General features: G+C 47.5%; 1 protein-coding gene and 1 gene segment (V, D, J or C); both read left to right on the top strand.

Annotated features, from left to right (window-relative positions):
- The window catches only part of AMPH (amphiphysin), a 240,897-nt gene extending 233,219 nt beyond the window's left edge, over positions 1-7,678 (top strand). The window contains exons 20-21 of the mRNA XM_039223853.1: positions 765-866; positions 6,570-7,678. Coding sequence (XP_039079784.1) covers positions 765-866; positions 6,570-6,677 — 210 coding nt within the window. The 3' untranslated portion in view covers positions 6,678-7,678. The remainder of the gene's footprint in view (positions 1-764; positions 867-6,569) is intronic.
- Positions 7,679-21,035: 13,357 nt separating this feature from the next.
- Positions 21,036-21,618, top strand: LOC120225672. The segment is given in 2 exon segments: positions 21,036-21,191; positions 21,277-21,618. Coding segments are annotated over 2 exon segments (375 nt in total).
- Positions 21,619-24,393: the final 2,775 nt, after the last annotated feature.

Below are 24,393 nucleotides of genomic sequence, written 5' to 3'. Positions count from 1 at the left end.
AAAGAAATTGGTTGGCATGGTTTCAAAGGTAAGATAGGGAAGGAAGTTTATACAGGAATTGATCACTGGGTTTAGTTAAATAGTAATTCCCATATAACATGGGAAGTGATCTTTCCAATCCCTAATTACATGACAGAAGTGGGGTTAGAGTCACTTCCCACCAGGCATTTTTAGTTCAAGTTTAAAAACAAACCATAATAAACATTAGTGATAGTAAAATGTAAATCTCTAACAAAAAATGACGAATTGAAATTTAACAAAAGCACTACATTTCAATTCTTGAAGAAGGTATTGTGTTATTAAACGTACATCCAAATTGCTTCAATATCCGTCTTCAAGAATTGGTTGTTTTAAGTAAACAGGACTCCTTTCTCTGTTTAGAGGTCTTCTTCCTTGAAGTATGTTAGGATCATTGTCTTTGTTATCCAGCTTGGAGAGGCTTCTACAAGTACGCTGGTAATCTGGCCAGGAGACTTCAATGTTACACTCCCTTTCTTTTTAAAATTAGTGAATTCGGGGCACCTGGGTGGCTAAGTCAGTTAAGCATCTGACTTCGGCTCAGGTTATGATCTCATGGTTTGTGGGTTCGAGCCCCACTTCGGGCTCTGTGCTGACAGCTCAGAGCCTGGAGCTGCTTCAGATTCTGGGTCTCCCTCTCTCTCTGCCCCTGTCCCGCTCATGTTCTGTCTGTCTCTTAAAAATAAACAAACATTTAAAAAAATTAATAAAATAAAATTAGTAAATTCTTTTAAAATCTTTTGCAGGTGGAAACACTGCACGATTTTGAGGCAGCAAATTCTGACGAACTTACCTTACAAAGAGGTGACGTTGTTTTGGTGGTGCCCTCAGATTCAGAAGCTGACCAGGTAAAGAGTGAAATTGAAAGGTCCTACAGGCTATGTTGGGTTTTTTTTCTGAGGGTCTGATGGACACAGTGACTTCCTGAAGACATTTCTATTTTCTGAGGTGCTGCAGGGCAGCTTAGGAAAGAGCCTAGGGCTTATCAGTGCAGGACATGGCTAATGAAAGCTTTTTAGGACACCTCTTTGGGAGGCTGCCATATTGTTTCCTTTTGATACAAATAGATGACCATTTCTTATTTTGCATCCACTGTGTAGGGATGTTGTCTCTGAAAAACCAGTCTTGAGGAAATATGGCCCCTGTCCACATGCACTAAAAATCTTCAATGTCCACACCCTTGGGGGGTGTGGAGATTGGCCAGGAGAGAACATGGGGAAATTTCTGGGGATGGAAATGTTTTCTATCTGAATAGGGGTGTGGATTACATGTGTATATGCATTTGTCAAAATTATACTGTACATTTAAGTGATGTTTGCGTTACCTAGTATTTAAATTATACCTCAATTTTAAAAGGCTCTTTAAAAAAGTCGCCCTTGAGCATAGTGGTCTGATGTGAAGGTGCCAAGAATTCCATTTTGTTCTTAATCATGGGATTTGTGAACCCCTAAATAGTATGCAAAATGTATAAATGTGCCTATTAACATGTTCTTCTGGAGAGAAGAGCTTTAATTTCCATAATCTTCTCAAGGAGGTTTCCAAACCCTTTCTCCCCAAAATAAAGTTACTACCTTAGAGGTTAAGACTTCCCAAGCCCCCCATTTTGTCCTTTCTCTTGATAATACACTTACCAAGGTAGAGCAGGTGGTGGGTCAAAGTCTCAACCACAGTAAAATTGAATTAGATATGAATAATAACAATACAGCTTTAAAAGCTCTAAATATTAAAAATATACTTCTGAATAATCCATGGACCACCTAAATCATAGTGTAAATTAGAAAAATATTTCCTAGTTTACCATCAGTTTCTAAGTTTTTAGCCCAAGAAGATACAAAAGATCAAATTAAGTACATAGCACACAGAAGGACAGAAATAAAATAGTTCATAGTTGAATGCAATAAAAAGACACACAATGGAGAAAACTAATAAATCCAAAAGTTAGTTCTTTGAAAGGATCCACAAAATGGTTAAAAGCTCAGAAACACTCTTCAAGGCAAAATGTTGCAAAGCATTAATTGCTATCAGGCAAAAGTGTCTACGTGTCTCAAAATTGTTAAAAACCCTATTATGTAAGCGAATTTTTTTTTTTTGCATTAACCATAAGTTGTCTTTTAAAGAGATTAAGAGGAAAAAGCTAATCTTACGTCTACCAACATGTTCACCATTTTCTCTGCTCTTTCTGGTTCTTCTCATAGATCTGAGTTTCCATCTGGTCTCACTTTTCTGCCTGAAAAGTTTTCTTTTCTTTTTCTCTTCTTTCTTTTCTTTTCTTTTTTCTTTTTTTTTTTTTTTTTACTATTCTTTCTCAGAGCACTCTTTCTTTTCCTTTCTTCTTTTAAAAAGAGATTTAATGTTTAAGTAATCTCTACATCCGACCGGGGGTTCAAACTCACAACCCGAGGTTCCAGAGTCACATGCTCCACTGACTGAGCCAGCCAGGTGCCCTTGCCTGAAAAGTTTCCTTAACCAGTTCCTACGATGCTAATCTGCTTGTCTGAAATACTCTCAGCTTCTGCTTATCTGAAAATGTCTTTCTTCATCTTCATTTTTAAAGATATTTTCCCAAGAGAAAGAATTCCCAGTTGACTTTTTTCTTTCAACTCTTTAAAGATCCTGCTCTGTTGTTTCCTGTTTTCTGCTGTTTATGGCTAGAAATCAGCTACCATTTCTTTTACCTTGTTTCTGGGTATACACTGCGGCTTTTTCCGTGACTGCTTTTAAGAATTTCTCTGTATCTTTGGTTTTCATCAGTTCAATATAATGTGCTTAGGTCTTGGGTGTTTTGTTTGTTTTTGTTTGTTTGTTTTGTAGTTTTCATGCTTGGGATTCACTGAGCTGCTTAGATATGTAACCTGATGTTTTCCATTACATTCGGAAGACTTACAGCTACTATTTCTTAAATTCTTCTCTTGCCTCATTCTTTTTCTCCTCTTTTTCGGAGTCCCTAATTATACATCTGTTGGACTTCTTGATGTCTAAGACTGTTCTCTTTTGTTCTGTGTGTAATTCTCTCTGGTGCTCAGGTTGGATAATTTCTATTGATTTGTCTTCAAGTACAATGACCCTTTCTTCTGCTACTTTGAATTTGTTGTTAAGCTTATCCAGTGACTTTTTCATTTCAGATGCTGTACTTGACACAGTTCTGAAATGTTCGTGTTGGTTTTGTATTTAGTTGCCATTGCTTTCCTGAGATTTCTCCTCTATTCTTTCATTATTGCTATCTTTCAATGTAAGCATATGCATGTATTTATAATAGCCCTGTTAATTTCTTACTGCTAATTCCAAAAGCTAGGCCATCCCAGGACACACTTATATTGATTACCTTTTATCTTCAGAGGATATCTTCCTCTTTTTTCTCATATCTAGTGATTTTTTAAAATTTCTTTTTAACATTTATTTTTGAGAGAGAGAGTCAAAGAGAGAGCACGAACAGAGGAGGAGCAGAGAGAGAGAGGGAGACACAGAATCTGAAGCAGGCTCCAGGTTCTGAGCTGTCAGCACAGAGTTTAATGCGGGGTTCGATCTCAAGAACCATGAGATCATGATGTGAGCCGAAGTCGGATGCTTAATCAACTGAGCCACCCAGGTGCCCTCCAGTAACTTTTTTTTTGTTTCTTGACACTGGACACATTGTAGAGCCGGGATTCTGTTTTCTGTCTCTGAAGCTTGTTTCTTTTGCCTCTAGCAGACGTGGAGGTAACTGGATAATTCGCTTAAATTTGTGGAAGTTTGTCTTATAACTTGTTAGGGTGGGTCCATTTCAATTTTGCCTTTACTTTGAGGATGAACTCTTAGTCCTGAAACATCATTTACTTGCGAGAATGGCCCTTCTGAAATTTCAGTAGAAAGCCTCAAGGACGGCCCAAGCCTCCAAACTCTAAACTCTGTCTCCCCATGAACAGCGCTGAAACTTTGCTTCAGCTTTTTTGCCTCTCTGTGTTGCTTTCTCCTTGGGGGGACCCCTTGTATATTCACAGCTTGTGGGGCAGCTCAGGATTTCAGGGAAGTTTCTCTGCATGCTTGAGAGCCCACCTCTGTTGATCTCTTCTTTTCAAGATACTCCCCATAATAATGCACCTGATCCGTGGGGGCGGGAATGGAATGCTGTATCTGTACAAATCACACCCAGTGCAATTAACTTCTTTCAAGGGTTAAATAGTCTCCGATTTTTGCCTGCTTTTGGTCACTGTCAGTGCCTTCACCCCCATTATTTGTAACAATCCCATTATGTAAACTTTTCTGTTACATATTTTCTAAGTTATTTCTATATGCAAATAGTTGCATATGTGTATACATATGTATAAGTAGATATGTATAAATACATAGTTATTCTAGTGGCTATAATTGTTCTGTGTAGAAGCACCTCTCTGAAGCAAGCTATTTGGCCATTACCAAAACTGTATGTCTTATCTGCCACATATTTTAAGCATTTAAGATTTAATTTTCCCTATTTGCCTCAGCTCAAGATTGATCTTGGCTAATATTTTCCACTTTACTATATAAATCGTGTTTCAGAATATACATGTGGGAATATATCTTGATGATGAGTTTGTACTAGTCCTGAACTTGAACTTTTTTTCTTTATTGAAACAATTTTAAAATACGTGACTCTACTTGGCTCCATTAGGTTTTTTCACTCATTGTAAATAAAGTCAAATATAGACACTCACGGGGGAAATATGGCCCTTTAGATGCTTCTCAGAGGTTTAGAAAAAAATTAGTTACCATCTTTTACTTTAAGTATAACTTTGCCCTTCACATACATAACATAATTTTCAAGAGGACACTTCTCTTCCGAGCCAGGATATTATCGGGTATTTTATTGAGTCCTCTTTTCCTTGTTGTTTTTTTTTTCCGCCTTCAAAAATTGGCCTGTCTAAATGCTTATATTGCATGTCTATATAACAGCATCAATTTATAGCTTCAGATTACATCAAGAGAGAATGTATTCAGCCTCTTTATTTAATTTTTGAAGCCTCATTTTATCTGATGTACTTGAACTATATTGGGAATTGCTTCAGATTAAATCTGCCCATCTTTCATCCTAACTGGGATCTCTTTCGCGTATTTGTTAACATAATCAAGACAAATCATTTCCCGCTAGTTTTGCATTATACAGTCTGTAGGTTTCACGCCGTTCCTTCCACTCAGCCTTTTCCAACCAGGCTCTGCTTATCTGCCATAGGCCAAGGGCACATAGCAGCCTTCGTTCTCAGTCCCACCTGTGATCTCCCGAGCTGAACAGCCACACACAGGGGCTCCCTCCACCTTCCTGTGGCTAACAGTCTTCATGTTTATGATGGTATAACTATATGCTCATATGGTATAACTATATGCTTATAACGATATGCTTATATGGTATAACTATATGCTTATATGCTGTAAGAGAGACAAATGTTTATAAGGAATACTCTACAAAGAACATGGGAATGTTCCCAACAAGAATGTCGTGACAATGACCTGCTTTGTAGTTCATATAAACTTGAAAAATGAGATACTGTCACAGCAACAACAAACACAACAGCAGTATCAGGTAACACCTGTCGGGCAGTTAGTTGAGAAACCTTGTATGTGGTGGTTTATTTGGGTCACATGATGTGAACTGGAGCACAGAGTTCTTTCTCGAGGCACGCGGTTCAGGATGAAATACTAGACCTTCCATGGCCTCACCAGCACGATATCCTGACCTGGGTCCTTAAGTCATCTCTTCCCTGTGACCCACAGGATAATGTTCTGTGCATGACGCATCTGTACATGGTGTTTTCCTTTTGATACTGGCTATCGTTCTAATCCTTTTCTCTTCCTTAAGAACTCCTGTCCTAATCCAGTTAACATCAATGAACTACATACAAAATTGTTCTATTTGTATTACTTTACAGTTAGCTCTACTAGATCCAGAAAGTAAATAATTTTAAATGTTTACTGTTATTTTTTCTTAGTTTCTTTATTTTGAGAGAGAGTGAGAGTGAGTGGGAGGTGGTTAGAGAGAGAGGGAGAGAGACAGAATCAGGTGCAGTCTCTGAGCACTGTTAGTGTGGACCCTGAGGTGGGGCTTGATCTCATGAACTGTGAGATCATGACCTGAGCCAAAATCAAGAGTCTACCGCCCAACCGACTGAGGCACTCTAGCATAGTAACTTATTGTTATTTGTTTATCTGACAACTGATTTGAGACGAGCCTTCCCACTGCTCACAGACACTGGTTTATGTATAATGTAACATCCTGGTGCAGTATCACAACACTAAATTATTTTGGGGTCACCTGGGTGGCTCAGTCTGTTAAAGCATCTGACTCTTGATCGCAGCTCAAGTCATGATCTCATGGTTTGTGAGTTCAGGTCCCACATCAGGCTCTGCACTGACAGCCCGTAGCCTGCTTAGGATTCTTTCTCTCTCTCTCTCTCTCTGTCTCTCAGCCCTTCCTCACTTGTGCTCCCTCTCTCTCAGAATAAATAAATAAGATAGACATGTAAATTATTTTGTTAATTCTTGGCAGTACAGATTTTTCCAGTGGTGCGTTGGATCTTGAAAGCCCTGTCTTTGTCTTGCAGGATGCAGGCTGGCTGGTAGGAGTGAAGGAATCAGACTGGCTTCAGTATAGAGACCTTGCCACTTACAAAGGCCTCTTTCCAGAGAACTTCACCCGGCGCCTGGATTAGAGCCAAACATATGGTAGAAAGAGCCTGATTATTGGGTTTTTAAACCCCCAGGAAAACCCGAAGAGTTCACTTTTGCTATTACACTCTTAATGATTTACAGGCAGGGTGTCAAACAAGGCTTGGAAAGTTGTATCAATGGAGCATGTGTGCAAGAAAAAAAAAAGTAAGAGAGACAAAAGGAAATTACAGATAAAGTCCTCACTGGTTCCCACGTTCTCGATGAACAGGTTTATGTGTGCTTTGTCCAAGCTGTGGAGACTTGTACTTGATCCCTCCCACCAGTGCTGAAGTAGCTTTCTCCAGACCAGAACCTTAATTTCTCTGCGCCAAGTGTATGGTATTGAGCGGCTGTCCCGCAGAAGACGTGATGAGTTAACCCTGTAGTACGAGATTATCTCACTCCCTCACGCAGGTGTGAGCACGTGCTCGCTCCCTCCCCCTTCCAAGTTTACCGTGTTTCAAAGGAAACTGTTGCACACGTTTTCAGTGTTATCTTCCACCGCCTCCCTCTGTGTATGTGTGAGGACATGCAGGTACACGCAGGTACACACGTTCCTTCCCATCTCTTTCCCGATCTATGTGTATGCACAGCCAAGGCTACATATACATAGTTGCTTTTTGCTTTCTTTCGTTCCATCCGGAGCTCTTTGCCTCTCAAGTGTCACTGATACACGCGTTGCTCTGGCTCTGTCTGGCATTCACAGGTGCAGTTTTGCCTCGAGGCAAAACCAGCCACCCCATTGCCCAAGCAGTCGACAGTATCTGTGTTTTGTGATGTGCATTTTTTCAGGGGGCCATGACAAATAGCATGGCAGAGCTGCTGTCCCTTTGGAGAAAGCCACGCCCCGTTACCCAGCTGTCCAGCTGCCGGGGCTTGACGTGAGCTGGCGGAGATGAGCAGCTATGGAGTGTTAACTTCCGCCTTTCTAAGATTGGCTGCCTGATGGGGCATAAAAATCCACCCCCAAAGAACACTATATATATTAAAAAAAAAAAAAAAATTCCTCTATATTTCCAACTCTTTATATTTATGCAACTCGTCTTCCCAGATTGTCCTGAAATAAGATAGGTGATATACGCTGTATCCACAAATCATCTGTAACGATTATGTTTTCAGTGCTGTGTCATTGCAAATAAACCATTGCTAACTGCCAGCAATTACCCTACTTCTTTCTGCAGAGTCCTTTCTTTGGGGAAGTCTGTTTCAGTCGGACGCACTGCTTGAAATGCATATGGTTGGAGTTGTTATTTGTGCAGAAACATGCTTGTTCCTCCGGGTCATGCTCTACAGCCCGCCTCCCTTCCCCAGAGCCCTCCCTCCCAGTCGTTGCTGGTCACTCGTGTCCCTGCTGCCCAGCAATCACTACAGCACAAATAACAGCTCTGTGGACAGAGGCTCCTCAGAGGTGCCAGCCGTGACCGTCTGTGTGTCACCGAAAATCTGACGACTTTCATCATCAGCAATTTTCCTTTCACACCAGCCTCATCTTTTGGTCACCTTTCTTTCTGACATGTTCATGTTCATAGGGACGTACAAACCAATCACATGCAATAGAAAAGTCGTTTCACTGGGCCATTGTTTATGGAAGGGAGTTCTTAAACCAAAAAAAAAAAAAAAAAATCCTTCAGCTGATTTACTCTTTTCTGCCGGCATGATCCTGTACGCACCATCCGCTGGTCCTGAATCGGCATCATCAGACTTTGGAATCTGGTACGTGTTTCTGATCTGTGGTTTCAGATCTCCTAGCCCATTCCTTTCACATTTCTTAATAGGGAAATAGCAGTTATTGAGGCAGGGTTTTCCCAGGGGCTGATTTGCAGGGAAGTTGGTTCATCATGACTGCTATATTCATGCCAGAAAATAACAGGCGGTGCCTGGTGGCATAGCTGATAACCCCACACTTAAATGGCAGCCGTGTAAGATGAGTCATAGAAAGCCACTCCTGACATTGGAATTTGTAGGACAGGGCAAAGCGGAGACTAAAACTTTAATAGCTTTTATTTTGTTTTGTTTTGAGAGACAGAGTGTGAGCAGGGGAGGGGCAGAGAGAGAGAGGGAGACAGAATCTGAAGCAGGCCCCAGGCTCTGAGCTGTCAGCACAGAGCCTGATGTGGGGCTCGAACTCACACACTGTGAGATCATGACCTGAGCCGAAGTCAGACGCTTAACTGACTGAGCCCCCAGGTGACCCTGAAACTTTAGTTCCTATGATGAAATACACCTAATGGTCTTGAAAGGTAATTGCTGCCTCTTCTGGAGCAGAGCTCCTCTGATATGCCTCTCCCGCTCCCCACCCCCCCTCTTCGTGGCTCCGCAGGTGCACAGCCTGGCGGGACACACAGCTCCTTGGACACACACCTGTGTTTCCACCCACACCTGTAACATTCCTAGATGCATGTGACAAGTCCTTCCCGAAGGACCGGTGCTGAATTAGTCCTTTCACCCTGGTTTAGAGCCTTTAAAAAACAAATACCAACACCAAATAAAAGTAATTGGATTGTTTCAGAACTTTTCAAGGTCCTCCATTTTCCAAAGCACTGAAAAATGAAGAGGAGGGGGGAGGGGGGAGGGGGGTGGTGAAAGATGGGAAAGTGGTCTCCTCCAGAAAGGTCCAGAGACAGGGAGTGAGTTTTCCGTTCCGCTCTGGATTTTCGGCAGACTTGTGGTTACTAGCATGGAGGCTCTCCCCACCTCTCTTCCGCAGTGTGACAACCCTCGTCGTGGGTCGGCCAGTTTGCAGGACAGTGTTTTATTCCAAACGGCCGTGACCCAGCAAGCCCTACCCATGCCCACTCTTGTGCTTTCGCATTTCTCTCTCAAACTCCGTGGCACCTGGGCCTCTGAATAGTTCCAAAGCCCTTCAAAGAATCGCATAAAGCAAGCCTGTGGTCTTTATTAAACAGACACCGAAGTGGCGTTCCCACCAATACCTCAAACAGATGCTCATTTAAACCTGGGTGATGTTTATAATCACCAAGGGAGCCCTGTCCCGATTTGAATGTTTAATAGTACATCAGCCCAGCGGGGCCCTGGGACAGAGCAGCCCCGTGCACCGTGCCGTCACGTTGCTTCCTCCATGGCTGGAAGTTGGAAAACTCCAGGCAAGACCCCACGGCCCATGGCAATGGCCCAGCCGAGAGTCTCTGGGAGACGGCAAAGGCTGTGGGAGGTGAGTGAGTGTAGAGAGGGCTGAGATGTGCTCGATGCCACACGAGTCACGCGGCTGAACCCCTCGAAGCCTTAGCCACAGCCTGCTCCGCCTTGCTGGGACCTCACCGCCCCTTCCAGAGGAGCCCACACCGCCTTCCCGGGTTTACCTGGAACCCAGCTGACCGTCTTAACCAGCACTAGGTGCCAGGCCTTGGAGATGAGCGTCATGCATTCCTTCCCGTGCACAGGGCACAGCCACAGTCTTCCTAGGACTCGGATACATGGAGCTGGACATTGGGTGGCTGCGTAGAGAAGGCGGTGATCGACCCTCTCAGCAAACCTAGAAAATCAACAGCCCTGGGCTTCTACTCATCCTTGACCCTGGCCTGAGTCAGACCTGCTTTCTCAGTAGCCTGCACGTGGGGCCACCTGGGAGGAACCGTTGGCGCACAGCTCAGGGCACACAGCAAGCGTTGCTACGTTGTTCATAGAAGCCGAACAAAGGGTCGCAGGCTTAATAGTCCGGCCAAAAAGTTGGTGATTCCCTGGTTACCGTTTTTAAAGAGTGCTTAATGGAGCACGGGCTGACTTCTTCAGCCTGGATGCTGATACACAACCCTTAAATCTACGTGAATTGAGAGGAAGGCCAGGTACCCTGAGGCTCTTTCAAAGGATGGTTTCTCTCTTTCTCTTGGTTTCCTAGAATCCAGCAAACTCCCTGTCCCCTGGGAGCTCAGGTCCAACACTCAGGGCCTCTACAGCTTGTAGGTCAGGTCAGAGTTGTGTGTTTACCCCTCCGGACACCCACCAGGTGGGGCTGCTCTGAGCTCTGGGGAGCATGTGTTAGTGCACCGGAAAGCCACGGAAAGGCACGGAAAGCCACGGAAAGCCGGGGAAGGGCCCGAGCTCCTTGTCCTTGGGACACGGCCACCTTGCGGATGCCCCTCGACCCTCCCTGCCCCCGGATAAATACCATTAAACTGTGCCCCACGCTCTGCTCTGCTGAAACCCACCAGTGACCCCCCAGTGATTGCTGCGGCTTTTGGCGATGCCACCACACTTCTGTAACTCTAAGCCCAAGAAAGGAGTTTTCTTGCCCGATTGTTCCTTCTCTGTTCACCTTTACTAATTTTTCTTTCTTCTGAGTGGGTGCTGGAGAGGGGCACCAAGTGGGGTGTGGGGTGGGGTGCATTTTTCTCCATGGGTGGGCGAGTGTCCCCGTTGTCCAGAGAGTGTTTGTTTTGGAGCCTGGGATTATTGCTCCGAAGCCCACGGGTGCGTTCATTCAGTAAACGTGTCAGGCGCTGGCCGGGTGTCGGTCACTGCACACTAGAGCCGCCTTTACCGAGATTGGGCATCAATGAACTGCTTTCAACACGCCCCCCCCCATCGCAGCCCTGAGGGGTCCCCCTTTCTTCGGAACCCCCAGCCTGAGAACGTGGGCGCCCCTCCTGGGCTTCATTTTCCAGATGACGGACCCCTGAGTCCTGAGCTTGCACCGTGATCCCTGCTACCGGATCTAGGAGTGTCCCCTCCCTGCCAAGGAAGGCCTGATCCCTGCCGTCCCCCTCGCCTCCCTGCTTCCCCTTGTCGCAGGCCGCCCACAGCCCCGGACTAGCTCCCCCACCCTGATGTCAGATGTACCGCTTGCTCTCCCCTCTCACAGGCGTGCACGCACACACACGTTAATGATGAATATCTGTGTTTCACATCTAATCCCCAGGCCTCTGCTTGGCTTTCAGCGCTCTCCACGTCTTCACCGATTTGTCTCCTGCGTCCCTCGTGGGGAGGCGCAGTACTGAACTGTGTTGCCCTCCCACCGCACCTCTGCAGGCCACTCGCCCTGGCGCACCCCCCTTCCCTCCTCCCCGACTGGTTCCTCCTCTGCCCAAGTCCCTGGGCTCTCTGACTGCGTTCAGTGTAAAGTGATGGCAGTTACCCTTCCATCCTTCTACACACTGATCCATTCGCTACCCACCTCCTCTGCGTTCTGAATCTGCCGCAGGGATGCTGCGTACAAGTGCTCGAAGCGAATAAATGAGAGACAGACAGAGAGAGAGGAGTTCGAGGAAGTGCAGAAAAGTGAATCCCAGAGCACTGAGTAAAATCTGAAACAGAATATCACAAGAAATGATGCAATTCGTTTGTGATCCCGGAGAGGGGAAAGCTTTCGTATACAGAACACCAAAGTACACAAAGGAGATGGCTGAAAGTTTGAGCACAATATAGAGAACTTCTATTTAATGAAAAGTACTTTAGATAAAGTTTAGACACGTGACAGTTTCGCTGAGGGTATTTACAACAGCCAAAACTCACAAAGGATAAATATCTAGAAGGCATAAATTCATTCAAGTCAACAAATGATTATTAAAAATAATTACTATGATCTTTAGTAATTTAATGATCTATCATTTTATCTATCTTTAATTGTATTTGTAATATTAATAAATTACTGTTAAAAATAAATATAATAATAGCTAATAATCTTTATTTGCTAGTCTCCTAAGTGTTCTGCATGTGATTAAATTATTTAATCCTCACACACCGCTGCGGGGGGGCTGGTTGGCGTCTGTGCAGAAGAGGATCAGAGCCACACGGCGCGAAGCCGGGTGCGGGGGGCACAGCCCGGGGACCGCCGGCCTCGTCCCCGCGGTGCCTGAAGGTCAGGGTCAGCCGCGTCTCGGCGGAGAGGCCGCAGTGGGCGCCAGGGGCAGAGGCCCCCGCTGGCTCCCGGGGAGGCCGGGGCTGGGCCGGCCGCCGCCACGTGGCCCGTCTGCGGCCACCAGCTCTCGCGGCCCGGGGGTGTTCGTGCAGAGCGTGTAGGTGTGCGTCCAGCCCCAGCGCCCCGGGGTGACACCCGGGACGCGTCCCCCACCCCGCGCAGAGCCCCGCGGGTGCGGCCGGGACGCCCCAGGACGCGGGCCTGTCGCCCTGGGGGGGGGGGTGACGCGGTGGCTGAGAGCAGAGAGGGGCGCGAACGAGGTGCACAGACAGGAGAGGCGGTGCCGTCGGCGTGACTGTAGAGACGCGTCGCTCACCCGCGCTCTCCGGAGTTTTCACACGCACACGGACGCCAGACGCACCGCACACGTCGCTCGGGGCACCTGCAGCTCGCGGCTCCGCCGTCTGATTCCTGATTTCGGCTCGAGACACGAGCTCACGGCGCCTGAGATCGAGCCCCCGACTGGCCCTGCGCGGACAGCTCAGGCTGCACCCGGTTTCTTTCTCTCGCTCGAAACCAACATGAAGACGCCGCCTCTCATCGGAGGCCCGAGGAAAAGGGGCCTCCAGGGAGACACCCGCCCGATCCCCCAGCCTCTGCGTGCACAGCTGCCGCGTTGCCGGGCTCCGGCACTCGCCGGCCCGTCTCTGCAGCGACAGACCTGACTCACTTGAGGACCAGAGACGTGACAGCGAGTGTGACACGCCCGCGGTGGCCGGCAGGGGGCGCTAGGTGTCGGTGCAAGTGACAGCCATCAAACTCCTGTACTTGTACAGCAGGAAGTGCAGAGCAGACAACAAATGCGAAGTATAACAAGATCACATTTTGCATCGCAAGACAGCTCAGCGAGGACAGAGATGAACCGCTGACTCACAAACGGACAGGCGGGTTTCCCAGGGCACAGGCTTCCAGAGCCGCGCAGGCTTGAAGTTCTGGGTGTGCTCTCTCCAGCGCAGCAATCTCAGGAAGGTTACTTGAACTCCCTAGGCCTCTGTTTCCCCTGCAGAATGGGATGGATAACACCTGGTTCATGCTTGCAAGGAAGGAATCAACGTGTATGGTGTTTGGCATTCAATAAAGTTTATGTGATGTAATTTAATGGATCAAGGATTACTGTTATAACCTTTAAAAAATTAATGTGTCATGAAAGGCAATAAACTATTAACTCACAGGTGCTGGAAAAATCTCTACATGTTCTGAGGTCCAGCACAATTTCCTGAATGACTGCTCTTCAAGAATAGCTTATGCTCTATGCTTACTGGCCTATGAAAGATATTCTTGAATTCCACAATTTCTCTGAAATTTCCTTTGTGGCCCCTACTCTTTAGAGCTTAAAATTTATCACACACACACATACACACACACACACACACACATATGCAATGGATGGTGTCACACGTTTCTTACTTTCTTAGACATGGATTTGAATCAAAGCTCCATTACTTAAGTGACTCTGAGCAGGGGAACAAGATTTCAAATAGCTGATCTGTCAAATGTGGTTGTTATAAGTACCTTGACGTGTTATTTGAGGAATAGATTGTCATAAGAATTACACTGTACGTAAGACTCACTGATCGTGTTTATTTACAAAGCAACCACCAGGCCCAACCCCTGACCCTCGGTGGATGATGGCTCCGGACTACGCATTATTATTCCCCTGCACAGACACTTTCCCAAGGACACACATCCTCCAAGTGGTGGGTGGGGCTTGGACCAGAGCTGTCACTCTGTCCCCAACAAAGCAGTCGATCCTCACAGACTCAGGAGGTGTCATTGAGAGTCTCCAAAGTGTCCCTTCTTGGTGGCTCCGTACTGAGAAGACCTCTCCCCTCAGCCACCACGTGTCAGCTTACAGTCTTGCTGCCCAGAGAGGGAGCCCCCGGCTGAGCCCCCCGGCTGGACCGCTCACCAGACAAGTGGGTCTGGAAGGCTGGCAGCATGTGGGGGGTCAGAACCGGCGGGTCCCTGCAGACGGCGGGCACCGGGCAGCCTGGAACCCGTGGGAAAGGCGGGCGGGATGTGGCCTCTGCCTGAGGTTTCCGGGCTGCCCTCAGCTCTTCCGGAAAGTGTCCCCGCCCTGCCCTGTCCCGGCACCAGCAGGCGCTGGGGCTGCTTTCTGGGAAGCTGCGGGCCGGCCCCCAGCAGCACCGGCCTGGGAGCGTGACCTGGGCCGAGTCTGGCGTCCTCTCCCCTCCACCGTCAGCCCCTGTTTTAGTCCAGCGTGTCCCGTAGTGATTTGCATAAAGTCACGTTCCCATCCATGTCCCAGCTCAGCCTGACTGTGTGTAAATTCTCCTCACTGACACTGTCTGCTAATCGTTCGTGCAAAGAACTCTCTAATTCGGGTTTACAGAAACCCCGAGGGTACGTGCCCTCAGAAAGCTCGTTACCAACACTGCTGACACGTTAACCATGGCCACATAACAACATGGAGAGAGATACTCCTTCAGAGGTCGTGAAATCATAGGACATTCTAGTAATTCATGATAGACTGTTTCTCACACTGCCACTAGGTAGCGCCTCTCGACCAGATGAAATACAAATACAAGCAGTTGTGTGCATGGGATGACCTTGTCCCCAAGGCAGCAATGTTGGGGACAGTTCTTCTATCATCGCCGTCGTCGTTCTGATCACCTGACATGTGGCGGGTGGGATGATCAGGAGGCACCGAAGGACTAAACGTACATTTGTGAGCTGGGACCCATCCTGCCGCCTTAGCACAGACCACAGGCCTGCATCCCACAGGCCCCAGGGGACCCGAGAAGAGAAGCGGACAGAAGAAGGGACGATGGACGGAAGAGGCTCCTGTGAAGAGGGCGCTGAGAACAACAGACAGCGGTCATCAGAAGACAGGGAAATACACAGATGTCGGAATAATGAAGAATTTAGAGCAGCTGCCATGACCGTGCAAAGAGAGGTAGAAGGAGAGAGAGAATGTGAAGTAGAAGAGAGAGAAGTAAGAATAGAAACTGGGTGGTGGAGAGGGACAGACGGGGGTAGGGAGACAGAGACTCAGAGACAGATAAGAGCCATGTAGAGATACACACACACAGAGAGAGAGAGAGAGAGAGAGAGAGAGAGAGAGAGAGAGAGAAGTAAACAAGGAGGGGACCCAGCTGGCCAGGGAGACGCAAAGACAAAGACGCAGACAGACAGACAGCACCAGGGAGTGAGAGACAGAAAGCTGGGCCCAGCGAGGGGACAGAGGGCTCAGGAGGGGACAGCGGTGGGCTCAGGAAAAACAGAAGGGCAGCAGTGCCCCGCGGTGACACGTGTCTGGATCCGCGGTCTCACGACTGGCTGCCCCCCCCCCGTCTCCCCATGCTCCCCGCACCCCTGCTCTCCTGACTCCCTGAGATAGAGCCGGCGCTCGTCGACTCCGCTGTCCCGACACGGAGTTCACACGGAGCCGCATGGACGCGGTGGCTCTTTATGCTCCTGTGACTTCTGCTTTCAGTCCTTTCTCCCCTGAGCCTGGTGCTTGTAGTAAGAAGTGTGTTTGATCCACAACACAGACGCTACCGGTGCCCACAGGTGTGGGTTATCAGGGCTTTCACTTTTCTCAGTGGATATCTGCACAGGGAGAAAGTTAGAGAAACAAGGATTCAGTTAGACGTCACAGTTTTGCTAATCCTTAAAAATTGCATATTTGCATTTCCCCATATACAGGCATCTTGCTAAGTAACGTATCCACATGAATTTAAAATATAAATAGAAACAAACTGTAATCACTACTAACAACACTAGGCCCAGAGGATGCGGTTTAAGATTCTTTCATTCTCTCCTTCTCCCCCTGACCCCACCAGGGCACCTCGTGCTCGTGAATAAAATCTGGTGCCAATAGTCCGCCCTTTTCAGTGTTGTAGTTACAGCTTCTTTAACGTTCTGGTGGTGGAGATCTCTCGTGTTGTTTCTGGCTTTAAGACTTTTTTTGTAATGTTTTATTTATTTCTCTTTTTTTATGTTTTTAGCATATACAGTATGTTGTTTTGGGGATTTTTTTTTTCATTTTATTTATTTATTTTTTTTTTTACAAATAGTTTATTGTCAAGTTGGTTTCCATATAACACCCAGTGCTCATCCCCACGAGTGCCCCCCTCCATGCCCATCCCCCCTCCCCCCCACACCCATGAGTCCTCAGTTTGTTCCCAGCATTCAAGAGTCTCTCATGGTTTGTCTCCCTCCCTCTCCCCAACTATTTCCCCCCTTCTTCTCCCCCATGGTCCTCCGTTAAGTTCCTCCTAATCCTCCTATATGTGTAAATATATGTTATTTGTCCTTCTCTGCCTGACTTATTTCTCTCAGCATAACACCCTCAAGGTCCATCCATGTTGCTACACAGGCCAGATTTCATTCTTTCTCATTGCCATGTAGTATTCCATGGTATAGATAAACCACATCTTCTTGATCCATATGTCAGTTGATGGACACTTAGGCTCTTTCCATGTTTTAGCTATTGTTGAGAGTGCTGCTTGTTTTATTTCTTTCTGAGAGGAGAGAGAGACAGCATGAGCAGGGGAGGGCCAGAGAGAGAGGGAGACACAGAATCTGAAGCAGCTCCAGGCTCTGAGCTGTCAACACAGAGCCCATGTTTCTGGCTTTAAGAATTAGCTTTCCGCTCTAGTGTGATGAGAGTTGTGTACATTCTTAATTGGGAAATCATGACACATCTGTCCCAGCAGGGATTTTCCGGGACTGCAGACACTCGAGCTTGCCTGGGACAGTCTGCTCTCGAAGCTGCTCCTGTGAGGCCCCGTGTCCCTTGCACGTGGCCCCTGAGCAGAGGAAGCTCAGCCACAGCCCTTGCCCTTCTTCGCTTCGCAGCTTCTGTGATGACACCTGTTACTTGTACTCTTTTTGGTAATAACCATCCAACAAGTGTGAAGCCATATCTGACTGTGGATTTGATTTACATTTCCCTGAATTTCAGATAAACGACAAATAACTTTCTGCTTTACGTCCAAGTAAGGCATTGCAGTTTGCACTCCTTTCCATTAAACCTGACAACCCTAAGTGAGGCTGCCTGTGTACTTCAAGAGCAACAGGAATTCCCTGTCAAGTCTATTTGCTACGTATGCGCGCACGCACGCACAGCCCTTTGCCTTTGAAGAGAATCAACTGTAGACCAATGTAACTAACGTAATTTCTTCTAATAAGGCCGGTTCAATGATTAACAGAATTGTTCACCTATTTAAAGATATTCGATGTCAGCGACCCGGACTCTTGTCATATGTTGACTGAGAAATCTAATGTGTTCCTCACAGAATTGTATGATGTTCACGGTTACCAAACTGAGGATAATCCTTGAAAAGCGGTCAGCCTTATGCCTCACATGCAGTGGGTGCTCTGATGTAGTTATTGAATTAAAAATGATAGGTCCACTCAATGAGAGGTGCTCACAGTAGAGAGGAGGAAGGGGGTGTTCTAATCCTGCCTCAGCTTCTCACGCTCCTTAATACTGAATGAATCCCCCGCCTTCTCTACTTTCCCATCTTTAAAAATGAGGATCATTGAGGCTTCTAGAATGGAAGCTTTTCACCTTGAAGTATCTAAGCATCTGTGATTCTACAGTAATATGTGAATGTCGAGGATGGTACTTATGAATTGGTTTTAAAAATGGGGGTACTAACCTAACAAAGAGAAATATAAGAAAAAATGTGCATTCAACACAAAGTGTTATAAGCATGTATATTGAAGGTAAAAGAAAGAATATGTTATGGACAGTCCACTCCTCAAAATATATCCACGTCTTTCCTCTTTTGGGTTTTCCTGGCTTGTCCCGTTCACTGAAAGTTGACCTCATGTCTGCATCCCGTTTATTCCGCGTGACTAAGTGACGCAGGCCAACTGAACTGGAGCCCAGACTCTGCGGGTCGGAGGGGAGCTGTCCCAGGTAGGAGGGCACGCCGCCTCTCAGACGTCACAGAGAAGGTCCGGGCCTCCGCACCTGGCCCTCGGCACAGGGTCTGCCCGAGTCCAGACCTGCTGTGACCCACCCGCCTCTCCCCTGGGGCTGAGGTCTGGGGCCATCAGAACAGTTTCATTCATGCAGCCGCGGGAGGACCTGGGGGGTCAGGAAGTCCTGCTCCCTCAAGTGCCGCCCAATTTCTCTCTTCCCGGAGACAGCGGGGTCCTGATCAGAACCCTGCAAACACTACATGAGGCTACATACACTTCTGTCCTGTTCAAAATATTTCCCATCTAATGCGGAATTATGCAAATATGACCTTGTAGCACCACTTAGAGAAGAGGGGGACGCACCACAGCAGGAAGAGAAGTAGAGGAGAGGTAAACAATTGTCATCTGCTGACATACATTTCCAGGCCCTGGGAGGGAGCCGCTCCTGCCCAGGGGGCCAAGTCAGCAAGCAGAATGCAGGTACCTTTCCTGTCCCTGTAAACGCTGGCTTGACCAGAAACAGTATAGCCCAGCCAGCCGGCCCCGAAACACCAGGATCTGTAAAGAGTCCCCTGTTCTAAATAAGATCAGAGATGCGACCCCGGCCAGTCAACCTGAGCCAAATGCTCTCTCCTTATTCCTTGAGTGACCGGCTAGCCTTGTAGGGAAATCCCTGACCCCTCACCTAATCCTGCCTGTTTACTCATTGCTGCTTGTAAAGCTCTACAGACCCCCTCTCGCCAAAAATCCCTAGGGAACAATGTTCCACTGCTTGTGAGGCAGTCAGCTCCCCCATCCCTGGATTATTCTTCCTTCAAAAAAGGACATCACACTCTACAAACTAAATTGTTTTCTTTTTGTCATTTGACACAACCAACAGAATATTTGTCCAGAGGTGGGATACAGACTTCATTAAATGCTAATGAGTTGTCATGACCAAAGGTTCTCGAGACTTTAATTTGAGCAGTATTTGAAAAAAAAATGGTAAAGAGACAAACAGACTTTTGAATGCTCACAGTGTGAAAGAAGATTTGTTTTCATAAAAGAATAGAAGGTTGGGGATTTACTCCCCTAAAGTAAGATTTTATCAGTGAAAAAATAGAAAATAGAGAGAGCAGAAAGAAAAAAATTTCACCCAATTTTTCACGACCCACATGGCTCACCTTCTATATTGAGACTCTTTCCACCTGTTGTTTTCCCGTGCAGATGCCCACCCCCATTGTCACTGTCTCTTCCACTCAACACTGAAGCACAGCTGCCCTCGACACCTGCTGCGGGTCTGAATGATGGTCTGGAATATTCGTTTCGCAGAGTATTGTAGTCAACACCTCATCAACTCAGCACCACCTCAAAGCCTGCATTTTGGGACCCTTGAGCCTTGAATCCTGGTTACAGCTCAGCATGTCAGCCTTCTAGGTGTCCCAGGAGGAGGAGCTCAGGAGCGGGGTCTGGTCATGGGTGCTGAAGTCCCACCCTCCAGCCAGCCAAGTCCCCTTCCTGGCCATCCTCACTGCCCTCTCCCTCCAGGCTGTCAGGCTATCCTCAGCATAAGTAATTACCATGACTGTACCCAGGAGGCCCTGGTACACGTGGCATTGCTGGAAAGGAACCTTCATTTCATCAGAAGCCGATGCTCCCTTTATGGCTCCAAATTTCATTTCAGAAGCAGCTCTCGGCTGACCCTTCACAAGTCCCTGCCTTTACCGTCTGCGGATCTGACCTTGGGAATGGACGTCCTGTCCCACCCCCGCTCTGCACCGACCCTGGGACATGCAGGCTTCTTCCTTTGTCCACACACACACACACACACACACACACTCACACTCACACTCACACACACACACTCACAACACACACACACACACGCCCCTGATTTTCAAAAAGAGTAATGTTCCCTATAGCTTTGGACTATACGGACCCCAGAAATCATTGACCACAAACAGTCCAGTTTTAGGTGAAACAGAAACCCCAACATTGCCTGAGCAGAGTCTGTGCATCACGGACAGGCCACATGCTTCGCCCACATTTCCTGTCTATTCTGCCTGCAAGCTAATGAGGTCCCTTGGACAGACGAGGAGAAGGCGGAGAACTATCTTGCCCACGACCACACAGCTATCCTGTTACGTGAGGGCCCTGACTCTTCCCAGGCCGCCTCTGGGGGAAACGCTCCGATGCCAGCTCAGGGGCCCGCAGGCCGTTCGGGGGGGGCCGCTGCCCCGTGCTGGTCCCTGCCTTGCAAGCAGGTGCGCACCCATTGCTCTGTTAGTACCAAGTGGCCATTTGAGGCTTGAGATTTGTCCCCAGACAGACCCGGCTAACATCCCAGCTAAGTCCCCTCAGGCATGCGGCCTTGGAGGTGATTCTGAGCGGAAACAACTTCGTGCTGGGCTCCATAGTCCATGTCGAATCAAGGATTGCTATTATTAGTCTTGTTTCTGTTGCACAAAGCTCTTCCGTATTCTCAGCACCCTGACCATTGGGGGTTCTTTTTCCCCCTTTGTGGTCAGAACTGTCCCTGCCCTCTGGCCCCACCCCCCAGCGTCTCTCTCTCTCTCTCTGTCTCTCTCACCAGCAGGTGCCTCAGGGCAGCAGAGCTCAGACCCTGACCTGCCCTCTGCCAGCCACGCAGCCTGTCTCCTTCCAGCGGGCGCAGCGGGGAGGCCACCCTGGGCTTCTCGCCACCAGGTGGGCAGCAGAGCCATGCTGGGTCCCCTCGCCGTCCTGTGCGCCCTCCTGCTTCCCGGTGAGTCCTGACTCCGTCCCTGTGTGGGTGAGCAGGGTGTCCCCAGGCTCCAGCCTGCCCTGTCTCACCGCTGTCCCCCTCGCAGGTGGCGTGGCAGCACTCAGCATGGAGCAGCAGCCGGCTGTGGTCGTGGGGCACCGGGGCAGCTCGGCCATCGTGTCCTGCACAGCCAGCGCCTCGGTCAGCTACATGCACTGGTACCTCCACCAGGAGGGGGCTGCCCCCAAGAGGATCCTCAGACTGGAAATGTCCAACTCACATGTGATCAGAGACGATGTCTTGAAAGCAGACAAGGTCCATGCCAAGAAAGGCAAGGATAGCAACAGCTGTGACCTGATGCTGCGGAAGCTGGAGAAGAGTGACGAAGGCGTGTATTACTGCGCTGCCTGGGAGAGCACAGCACAGCCTTACGTGTAGCCCAGGTCCCTGAGCAAAAAGTCTCCTCTCCCAGGACACTCCAGTCCTGGACTTGCCATGGGTGCTGGGTCTCTGGGGTTTCCTGAGTCAACCAACAGTACCCTGGACACTCATGGATGCCCCCTCTACGGGTCCACAGCACATAACACAGGACACAAAGGGGCCCCTTGCTCGCAGGCTGGCACAGACCCAGGGAGCTGCCTCGTCTGGAGGCACTTTACTAAAGATGGTCCAGGCCGGAGCTCCTGAAGCATCCGGAGCAGAATCTGAGCCCCTCAGTGCAGGAGCCACCAGCACCAGGCACCAGCCACGTGTGGCTACTGAGCACTTGAAAGGGAGCCGTGCGCTAGTCCACGCTGAGATGGGCTGTGGGTGTAGCATACAAGCCATGTTCTGGAGACGATAAAAAAGATGAAATATGTTCTTAATAATTTCTATATTGGTTGCATACTAAAATACTTTTAGGATATTATTCACTAAATAAAACTAGTCCTAGAAATAAAAGTACTTGCTTCTTTCACTTGGTTTTATTGCAATTGTTACAAAATTTTAGTTTGTGTCTCAAATTGTGACTTACACTTATGTCTATTGAACACAACTGGGACAGACTGGCGATTTAAGAATCTGACCATCTCCGATGAGGAACGGGGGGATCAAATATCGTGCAAATAACTTCAAGGCTGAGAGACCCTCTAGGGATTCCCCACAAAACGGGTGCAGCTGAGGCTGGAAAACTGCTCCTGACCCGAGTCTCTGCGCTGCTGCCCCGCCCACTGCGGGTTACTGTGCAGTGAGAGAGACTCCGTGACCTGATGCCCAGGCTGCAGTGTGGCTGACTTCTCAGCTCCCTCAGCCCCCGGCAGGCCTGGTGCCCCCTCTGCTGTGGGGGAAGTGAGCTCAGGGCAGGATGTCATGTCAGCCTTTGATGAGCCCCCGGGCCTTCTGTCTTCCACTTCTCCTTGACAGTGACGCCACATGGGATTTGGGGACCAGCTTCTCCCACCTCTGTTCTCTCATCTGTAAAATGAGGTGGTTTAATGCTACAATTATGTGACTGATTTCAGTATTAAAGCAAAATTATACCAATAGGATCACCATGTTCACATCTTATAAAGTTAGTGAACTTCTTGCCAATTAGAAAGAAAGAAAGAAAGGAAAGGAAAGGAAAGGAAAGGAAAGGAAAGAAAAGAAAAGAAAAGAAAAGAAAAGAAAAGAAAGGAAAGCTACGTTACAGCTCCTCCAGCCCCAAACGGGACATCTGCTGCTCTGTGTGGGGAAGAAGATAAAGCTCTCTGAGGAAACCTCACTTGAATTAAATGCATTTTTAATGGAAAATTCAACTTTTATGTATAACTCAGTAGCATTGGTAAAAATGATTAATGGAAAGAAACTATAAATGATCTTACATAGATTGATCCCTCGATTCACCAACTCCTCCTGTGTCTTGCTGAGCTTCTGATGTTGCAGCGGAAGATTTCTGAAAGACCTAACCGACACCTGCAGCCTCTACTGAGGTCCTGGGTCAAGGCTGAGACCTCGAGCCTGCACACGAAGGGGCGGGAGGAGCGGGCAGAAACTTACCTGTGCTCTGTCGGGGATGTTCCTTCATTCGTCTCCTCATTGTCCTAATACAACCGCATCCTTTCCTCTTACTGCAGCTTCTCAGGCCCTGCTCCACAGAGGGGGACTCTGAGATCTGCCTATTACAGTTCGGTTAGAGAGAAACGAGCTAAGTAGGAAGACAGTCTCATGAGAAGTCATCCCAAGTCCATGTCCATCTGTTTTCCACATGGTTCCGTTGTGCCTTTGAGTTACAGCCAGAGAGGACAGCGGCCTTGTGCATGGAGGAAACAGTCTCTACCCCAGGGACAAACGAGTCCATGTTTGGGGTCATTTCCTCCTGCTGCCCTTCTCCTGTTGGCTAAAGCGAGCTTCGTCAAGGACACTTTGGCCACACTGAGGAAAGGTCAGCCAGCCAGAGGCCAACCAGCCCTGACTTAAGTAACGATATCTAATTGCATGATTGTTTAAAACACTGATTCTTAAAAATACTAAAAATATCTTATTGGAGTGTACAGAGCTGAGTACAGTAGGGGCTCGATCTCTGTTGAAGTGAGATTCACAATGAAAGTTACTGATGGGCTCACAGTATCTCATGGGTAAGGGCCTTTGCATAGATGGCTGCTAAAATATCCTGATGATTTGGCTCAAATCATTTGTTTCCTTCCTGAGGTGAGTGAGACATAATGATTTTGAATAATAGAAGCAACATAATAATATCACATTAATGCTGAATAAAGTCTAAGAACGTCTTAAAATCACAATTTTCATAGTTATATTATCCAATACCAACTCGTCACCCCCACCAGTGCTGTGAAAAAATCATGTCTGTTATCTCAAAGTCATCCCCTAGAAGTCACACTTCGAAACATTTCTAGGCACACCTGGAACTCTATGTTGACTCTTTTTTGGGGTGATTTTCATGTTTCAACCCAAAAATGGACTCTGGGATGCGCCCTGGATAGAGGAAAGGGCACAACTAGGAAGGGTCACTCTAAACATTGGGATCAAGATACTTTTTACATTCTCACTTCTATACGCTAATTTGTCACATAGCAAACTTGCATGGCTTTTGAATTTTATATTAAGATGTATTGTCTTAAATGTTTTATTTTTTAATTCTGAGAGAGATAGAGACAGTGTAAGAAGGGGAGGGTAAGAGAGAGCAGGAGACACAGAATCTGAAGCAGCTCCAGGCTCTGAGCTAGCTGTCAGCACAGAGCCT

The sequence above is a fragment of the Hyaena hyaena genome, unplaced genomic scaffold (genome assembly GCF_003009895.1).
Source record: "Hyaena hyaena isolate Hyena2069 unplaced genomic scaffold, ASM300989v1 scaffold_1466, whole genome shotgun sequence".
NCBI classification, from domain to species: domain Eukaryota; kingdom Metazoa; phylum Chordata; class Mammalia; order Carnivora; family Hyaenidae; genus Hyaena; species Hyaena hyaena.
This window is presented reverse-complemented; position numbering and strand designations above follow the sequence as displayed.